The sequence below is a fragment of the Siphateles boraxobius genome, unplaced genomic scaffold (genome assembly GCF_051911475.1).
Source record: "Siphateles boraxobius isolate OS27281-9 unplaced genomic scaffold, OSU_SipBor_1 88, whole genome shotgun sequence".
In the NCBI taxonomy this organism is placed as follows: domain Eukaryota; kingdom Metazoa; phylum Chordata; class Actinopteri; order Cypriniformes; family Leuciscidae; genus Siphateles; species Siphateles boraxobius.
The window spans coordinates 410,672-420,000 of NW_027509217.1; the positions used below are offsets into that span (position 1 = coordinate 410,672).

General features: G+C 38.6%; 1 protein-coding gene across 4 annotated transcripts in view; it reads left to right on the top strand.

The window, feature by feature from the left end:
* The window catches only part of glg1a (golgi glycoprotein 1a), a 66,964-nt gene that overhangs the window by 45,977 nt on the left and 11,658 nt on the right, over positions 1-9,329 (top strand). For all 4 annotated transcript variants that reach the window (XM_077222518.1, XM_077222516.1, XM_077222515.1 and 1 more), the window contains 4 exons: positions 3,797-3,934; positions 4,402-4,525; positions 7,661-7,803; positions 8,527-8,628. In XM_077222518.1, coding sequence (XP_077078633.1) covers positions 3,797-3,934; positions 4,402-4,525; positions 7,661-7,803; positions 8,527-8,628 — 507 coding nt within the window. The remainder of the gene's footprint in view (positions 1-3,796; positions 3,935-4,401; positions 4,526-7,660; positions 7,804-8,526; positions 8,629-9,329) is intronic.

Genomic DNA, 9,329 nt, shown 5'->3' on the forward strand with positions numbered 1-9,329 from the left:
AGTCGCGGGTCGCGTTTTTTTTTGGGCTTGTTTCTAAAGTGTAGTTGCTTATTTGGGCTTGTTCTCAGCTCGTTGTCAAGCAGATATTTTCTATATGTTATTTAAACGTAGGAGTTTGTCTTGCCTGTTCCCTCTGTCTCTCCCCTTTCCCTATACACAGAGTTTTTTCCCCACCCACATCCTGCTTCTAATTGGCTCTGACCCAGATGGCAATAAGTACTAGCCAATCAGAGGCAGAGCAGGGCAATCGGTTTTTTTTCTGGTTAGGAAAACGTCAGTGAGTGACGTTTAAATGAAAATACGTGCGAGTCGCGACTGATGGTGACTGGACTGTAGGAGAGTTTTTATATATAAATTATATTTTAGATATTATAGATATAGATATTATAGTTTAATATTGTTTAACCCTTTAACTGTCACTCCCCCTTTTATCGCATAGACATGAAAATCACTATTCAAACTTAAATGGTTGTAATTCAAGAATGCTTTCGAATATAGACCTATGGTTGGTCTTGTTTTAAAGAAGACATTTGCCAGATTAATGTTGAAATGAAGTATTATGAAGTTATGAAAGTGAAACAGAAAAAAAGTTATACAAGTTTGAGTTTATGAAAATGAACAATGTAAAAATATCATTATTTATATTTTATATAAAATATATATATTACAAAATATATTTTACTCTAAAACTGCCAGAAAATGTAAGCCAAAAATCTGAAGAAGTTGTGTTCCAAATTTTAGGTTGATATCTCAAAAAATGAGCTTTCAGTAAGATTTTATTTGGCCGCAGTACCAACATTTTTCACTAGATGGACAGCCAAGCTTCATTACAGAAGAAAAATAAACTACCGTGTGCACAGTTTTACAAAACTAGGCACAGTTTACCAATCTGTCCACATGGATGTAAATTGACAATCTGTACCCACAGTTTAAAACTATCTGTCACCACGGATTGTAACAGTAGCGGTAGCGCGGAGTAAACGCGAGTAAACGCGATCATCTCTTCCTCAGTTACAGAATAAACATGAATGGACACCTGAAGATATGTTGAAAAATACAGTATACTTACTGAAAGGCATCATAACTCGTGTAATCGCTCAATCAGTGTTTCATCAGCGGAAAGACGTCAATAAAACTGCATAGCTTGTCACTAGCATTATATTTACCTCAGCAGGCTAGTGATTAAGTGTCCACAACTTGTTGGTTCCTAGAGAAATGAACTCTTGCACTAAATAAATGCACAATATTATCCTATATATTATATTTTACTTAACCTGTTAATTATATCTTGATTATTTAAAGTACGTTTAAAATATCTTTAATGAAAATGACAGCAACTGTGTAAATTATTATATTTCAATAACAAATTAGAGTAAAGTTAATGCAAAAACTGACAAAGACACAATTTTTTCATTAAACCACTGTTTATTTTATTTTTTTAGCTTTCTAAACCGAACCGAACCGAGACATCAAAACCGTGGGAAAACCGAACCGTCAGTTTTGTGTATCGTTACACCCCTACTTTTTATGATTTAATCCAAATATATTATCAAAAACGGTGGTAGGCTAATCAAATGTAAATTTAAACTTGTGTCCTTTTATTTTTTGGGGAAGCGCTGCAAAAAAAAGATTTACTAAATTAAACCATGGACAAAAAAAAATATTCCTATAAATAATGTTCAAATAAAATGTATTATTATTGTTATTATTATTATTATTTTGAGAAGTAGGCTACGTTCTACTGTATGCCTACAATAGTAATATATTTCTGTCATAATTTCTCCTAGTAAAACCGAACTTTTATTTTGACGGTTTGTGAAGACCTGTAATAGTGTATTTGACAATGGATTTTCTCAAATAAAATTATGAAAATGCTCATTAGGCGTTCTCTCAGAGCAGCTCTGGAAATGTTCATGTATTCATATCCTCAAATTGTTTGTGAGACGCTGAAAACACCATGAACGTCACGAGTACTTGAGTATGTAGTAGACAAACGCAGCTCAGCAGAACAAATAGGGTTAACTTATATATTTACTTGCAGTATTTTTGTGCTTAGCTTAATTATCCACAGACCATGTCGCGAACGGGTTTATTGCACAGTTCTACTTTCCATGTATTCATCCATCCATTATTTTGTATGTTTTACGTGACATCTGCATTAAGTGAATTCCATTTTCATGACTGGATTCCGGGATTCCCTTTGCATCACGTAAATCGGGACATACCTTTATCTGCAGGAGGGATGGTGTCCTATATCCTCTTTTTGCAGCCACTTTGCGTCCACATTTTTTGCAAATTGGATATCTATCCTCGAGGACAACCACGCTTTTTTTCTACTTTTCATACTGGCCATAATTCGCTTGGCGCTTAGCTTTCAGCTTCAGCTGGGCGTCACCTTTTTTGCGCGTTTGTTCGGGTTTGTTCTCCCGCCCTTCAATCAATTCAGTAGTTTCCGGAGTGTGTGATCCCCCCCCTTGTATTATTATTTTTTACTCAGTAACGGATATGATTTCAAATGTAGCGAAGTACAATACTTCAAAGAAAACGTACTTAAGTAAAAGTAAAAGTACAGATTTTAAAAACTACTTTAAAAAGTAGAAGTACACAAAAAAACTACTCAATTACGTAACGCGAGTAAATGTAATTCGTTACTTTCCACCTCTGGTTGTGTGAGGTTAAAAGAGTCAATCATATCCAAGAAGTCTTTTGCCAGCGCATTGGAAGGACAGCAAACATGCACATTGAAATCTCCCACAATTAAGAATGAATCATATTTTAAACAAATCTCACCTACAAAGTCTGAAAACTCCTATATAAAATCCTTGTTATATTGAGGAGGTCGATATATAATTGCACAAACAATTGGTTCTGTAATATTTAGTTGAAACAAATGCAGTTCAAAACTGGTAAACACTCTGTTTTGCAAAAAACAACAAATTAAAAGATTTCTTAAAAATAGATGCCACACCACCTCCACGACCAGAAGCCCGGGGGGGATTCAGAAAACCACAATTAGGAGGGAGTAACTCCGAAAACGGCGTTAAGTCACCAATATTTAGCCAAGTCTCCGTCAGACATAAGATATCCAGGCTCTGAGTTGTAAAAAAGTCACTTAAAATAAATGTTTTGTTTCTGAGAGATCTTGCTTATTAAAGCAAACCTTAGTTCAGTAGAGGCTTCCGTTACATCCAATTTGCGACGCAAAGATCGTAGATTTTGTGAAGTCACTCTCCGTCTGCGAAGCACGGAAGGCCGGCACAGCGAGGGCTGATCGACGAAGTCTGAGACCGGTGTAATCCACTGGTACGGCGTCTCCATAGAACGGATGGCGATAGCATAGTCTTTCTTCTTAATTAGATCACATAAGGGCGAATATGGTTGAACCGTCTGGGTCTTTAGGCTCGCCTTCAGTTTTACTAAAAGGCCGCCTCGAATTCCGCGTCTTCTACGACGTTTTCTCCGACAGGGTAAGCAGTATAATTGACAAAGAGACTTCGGGAACAGACACCAAAAAGGAAATCGATGACTGTCGCATCCTGGTATGATGGTGTGCAATTCTCCCATCGAAGATTTAATGCCGATTAAAGTTTGACGATCATAGGTTAACACAGCTGGTTACCTCATAACTGTAGAACGTGCAACAGAAAACGAAACGAAAACAATACGCCAAGGAACAGACGGCATGCCACATACACATGCTCCATCTTGTCAAAAATTCAAGCTTCATATATGATATTCATCATCATCACTATACCTGCAACCGCATACTCATCTGTGTGTGTGTGTGTGTGCTCAGGTGATCGAGTGTCTGAAGGAGAGCAAGAAGCACCTGACCCAGCAGTGCCATCAGAAGGTGTTCAGACTGCAGGAGACCGAGATGATGGACCCCGAGCTCGACTTCCAGCTCATGAGGGTCTGCAAGCAGATGATCCGGGTGACACACCGCATCCCTCACTTCACACACATCACACAACACATCACATACAGTTTAAGGCCAGGAAAATATAGAGAAGTCTTAATCATTTCAAGAGCTCCTTTGGAGATGAAAAGCAGAAGTCGTGATATGGCCTAATATGCATTCGAACAATCTAAACATTCAGGATATGGTATATATCATTTTTAATGAGTATAGCTATAGTCACTTTTAATTTTAAATGGTTTTAAATGGACTGAAATGTTAGGTGTCATTTAAAAAAAAATACTTAAGTTTAAATTGTCATTTTATGGTTTAAATGTTACTATAGACCTTGCTCTACTCAACTCATAAAGCATTGATTTTATTTGTGCAGGTCTTACATTTTATTTTAATAACGCTGCAGAAACCCTGTTATAAGAACTTAAAATCGAATGATGGCTTGAAATTGTTTGAAAATGTTAACTTTGCTCTGTTCTGTCCTTCAGCGTTTCTGCAGCGAGACTGATGCGAAGAACATGTTACAGTGTCTGAAACAAAACAAGAACAGCGAGACCATGGACCCTAAATGCAAACAGATGATCACGAAGAGACAGATCACCCAGAACACAGGTACACACACACACACACAGCAGATTTTTACTACATTATCATGGCCAAAATGTGCGATATCAATAGAGATTTCGAACACTCAAAATGTAAGTGTAAGGAGAAGGAGAGTTTGCAACCGTAACTATACGCAAACAAACTCCTGTTGCTCTGCACTTCCACTGAACAGACCCACTGGCAAGCTCAGCTGTCCCTGTGTTCAGGAGCGATGCTGCCCCCTGCTGTGCTGGAGCGGCTCCTTTATTTACTGTAGTGTGTGTGTGTGTGTGAGTGTGTGCTAGGGGTGGAACGGCACACACACACACACGGCGGTTCATTCGGTCCGTACCTCTGGACTGAAGTCACGGTTCGGTACAGCAGGGGGAGAAAACTAAACACACTGCTTTTTTATTTTCTTTTTTTTTATGTTTTTTTTTTTTTTTTTTTACAAATGTGTACGAGTTTAAATAAATGAATGATAAAATAATTTTCTTAGGGATAAAATCTCTTAGCTAATGCTGTAAACTATATGGGAGGCCCTTAATTACACATTATTATGATATTAAAGGTTTAAAATTTACAACAGAGCCCAAATTATTAAATTTAGTTTTTTTTTTTTTTAGATATAATCAACACTCAAAAACATACTGTAAATTGCACAAGGCAGGGTTTGCATTAACTTCTAATACAAAGTTAATTTTCTACTCCAGTTCATTTTTGAAATATCATTTACATGGTGGCTGTCATAACTCTTTTTCATGACAAATTTATTTAAACATACATTAAATAAGACATTTACTAACAGGTCGAGTGAATATGCTAATGAGTGGTATTAACATGATATTATCAATATTTGTTTTTTAAATCACAAAAAATGTCAGTGTCAAATATTGTCTTTCAGCGAAGGGTCAGTAGAAGTTGTTAAACTCATCAGGTCAAAGTAATTATTTTAGGAGTGGTTTTATTTTATTTTAATGAGTTCTTATTGGATGGTTATTTCAACCCTGTTACAAAAAATTGGGAGATGCCTTGAAACGTTTCAGGACCTAGCAACACCTCTTCTAGCTACGTTTTTATTCTATTTTCTACTAAACCATTTAATCTAAATTAAATATTTTACTAAAATGGATAACCGAGTTAATTACAGCAGTACAAGAAGCTTGAAGTGGGGAAACCCATAAAAATAGCCATAATTATGAAAAAGTGCCTAAAGTGCTTGAATTATTGAAAGACAATATATATATGAAATTAGTGTTTAACTTTTTTGATGAAACAATCTTTTCATGCAATATTAAAGGTGCAGTGTGTGACTTTTAGCGACATCTAGCGTTTCGGTTGCGAGTTTACACTAAGGGCTCAGCCCACCGCTCACCCCTCCCTTTCGAAGAAGCTACGGTGGCTAAAACGGGACAAACATCGTCTGAGACGGCAGAGAATAGCCAGAGTAAACCAAGTTTCTGTACCACAGTCCATTATAAACCACATCATGGATAAAGATTACAAAGCCATAGTCAGGTGAGGATCAAGGGTTTTAATACGTAATATAATAATAGTAATCAGCTGATTGTCTCACGAACGTAACCAGCACATTTCCCCCCACATAGCAAACCCATAATACAGCATGGGAGAAGAACCGCATGAAACTATGCAACTATATATTTTTTCTAACAGGGTAGTAAAAGTTTAGCTGGCTAATATGAGCTGTTACTGTGGCTGAGCTGGTTAAAGCGTAAAGCCTTGTTTAAACCCGACGCGTCCGCATGAGCCCAAAGGTGTGTGCGGCAAAAATGACGTGATTGTAACAGCGCGCGCGCCTCCGCATCCCCTAGACACTATTTACTACACACAATAGGCTTTTTTTCTCTGATTTTGGAAACTCGATCGACTTAAAATGCTTCCAAGATCGACGGGTTGGTGATTCCTGTAACTGTTTTACGGTCAATGACTAGAGTACTAATCAGCTGTCTCACGAACGTAACCAGCACATTTATCCCCACATAGCAAAGCCATAACACAGCGAGGGAGAAGAATTAAGTTACATGAAACAATCCAACTACATATTTTACACCACTGACAAGGGAAAAGTCACTACTCACGGTGTTTATGGCTAGCTTCTAGCTTTATGCGGCTTCTCTTTCAAGGTAGTGACGAAACGCGCTCTGTAACGCTGTTTGTTCGCTGTCGGCTACGGCAGAAACATGACGTCACAATATGTCGACCTTCATAGAAGGGGATTCCCGCGCCTATGTAGATATAAATGCCTCATTCTAAGGTAATAAAAACATTACGGTTTATTAAGTAAGTTCTTTATACACCACTGAACACATAGTTATGGATGTCATATTGCATTTCTGTTAATAGATACTCAAAATTTTTACACATTGCACCTTTAATGCTGCAGCTTGTCTGATGTAGACCATCTATAAATATTTATAATATAAATGATAAACATTGCCCATGTAAATATTTTAGCATATGATACATCTTCAATTCTTCAGGTCAATCATATATTCATGGGAGTATAATCAGTGTGAATGAGGAAATATCTTAGTTATAGTGTCCTTTCAATGGTTAAAGTTACCAGTCATTGCATCTGCTGCACTTTATTTGTACCATTTTGTTTTATTAGGTTATTTTAATTTGACCATTTACCTTTTTTATCATTTGAAAGATAAAAATATATTGTTTGATAAGTGTTATCTCTGATTGTAGTCCATGAAAACTAAAAAAAGTAGTGCTTGAACGGTCCTTAAAAATCCTGAAACTTCATTTTACAGTGTCTGTACGAACCTTGTACTAGGATTGAAGATTTTGCCTGAATTACGATTTCACTCAATAGAGGCCGGCAAGTTCGTAACTAAATGTTGTCTCATTATTAATAAACATTCCCCATGATTTTATTCTATAAATGAAAAGATGTTTGTTGGATGATTGTCTGTACAGTAACAGGTGTGAATGGTTGAGTTTGACAGCTGCAGTGAACAGAATGGGATGAAACTGTAATGTACTTTTTTTTTTTCACCATACTTGAGAACGGTTGAAATGGTCTCCTTTGAGTAGTGTCACACTATGAATATGAATTTGTGCCTTTATTGGTATAAAAAGTAATGAGACGGGAGTTTGTACTGTAGTGGTGTAACGCCAGCTCGTGTGTTGTAGACTACCGCCTGAACCCCGTGCTGAGGAAGGCCTGTAAAGCCGACATCCCCAAGTTCTGCCAGAACATCCTCAACAAAGCCAAAGACGACAACGAGCTGGAGGGCCAGGTCATCTCCTGCCTCAAGCTCAAATACGCAGACCAGGTGTGTGAGTGTGTGTGTGTGTGTGTGTGTGTGTGTGTGTGTGTGTGTGTGTGTGTGTGTGTGTGTGTGTGTGTGTGTGTGTGTGTCAGTCAGCAGCTGGACCAGTGATGGCTGGAACTCATTACTAAGCAATTAGTTACTGTAATTTAATTACTTTTCCTTTGAAAAAGTAAAGTAAGGGATTACTCTTAATTTTTGTGTAATTTAATTAGTTACTTCTGATGTAATTGAGCTCAATACTGTATAGACCAATCCGATCTCACGACATTTCGTGTGCATTTCATGAGGTGGCTGAATCATACGACCTCACTCACATTCGTACAAATTAGCCTTCTTGTAAAATGCGTATGAAATGCTGTGAGATCGGACTGTATAAACAAGAACAATTCTATATAAAACCATAGTTGGTTTAACATCAAAATGTATCGTCTGATGTTAAGTGTTTATAACCTTCCCCCGTTAAATAGTTTGGTCGGTTTATGTGTAATTCATGCAATTTTATAGTAATTGTTTCATGTCTATCCTATTATTCAGCTGGTTGATAGTGGATTTAGAAAATAATTAGTAATAAGTAATTAAATGCTTGATAGAGTAATTACTACAGTAATTAGTACAGTAATCTAATTACACTGTTGACAAGGTAACTAGTAATTAATTACTTTTTTAGAGTAACTTACCTAACACTGAGCAGGACTCATATAAAGTGTGTGTGTGTGTGTGCAGCGTCTCTCTCCGGACTGTGAGGGTCAGATCAGTGTGATTCTGCAGGAGTCAGCGCTGGACTACAGGCTCGACCCACAGCTGCAGCTCCAGTGCAGTGACGAGGTGAACACACACACCTTACACACACACACACACCTGAGACCCACAGCTGCAGCTCCAGTGCAGTGACGAGGTGAACACACACCTTACACACACACACACACACACACACACACCTGAGACCCGCAGCTCCAGTGCAGTGACGAGGTGAACACACACACCTTACACACACCACACACACCTGAGACCCACAGCTGCAGCTCCAGTGCAGTGACGAGGTGAACACACACACCTTACACACACCACACACACCTGAGACCCACAGCTGCAGCTCCAGTGCAGTGACGAGGTGAACACACACACACACACACACACACACACACACACCTGAGACCCACAGCTGCAGCTCCAGTGCAGTGACGAGGTGAACACACACACCTTACACACACACACACACACCTGAGACCCACAGCTGCAGCTCCAGTGCAGTGACGAGGTGTACACACACACACACACACACACACCTGAGACCCACAGCTGCAGCTCCAGTGCAGTGACGAGGTGAACACACACACCTTACACACACACACACACACACACACACACCTGAGACCCACAACTGCAGCTCCAGTGCAGTGACGAGGTGAACACACACACCTTAGACACACCACACACACACCTGAGACCCACAGCTGCAGCTCCAGTGCAGTGACGAGGTGAACACACACACCTTACACACACACACACACACACCTGAGACCCAC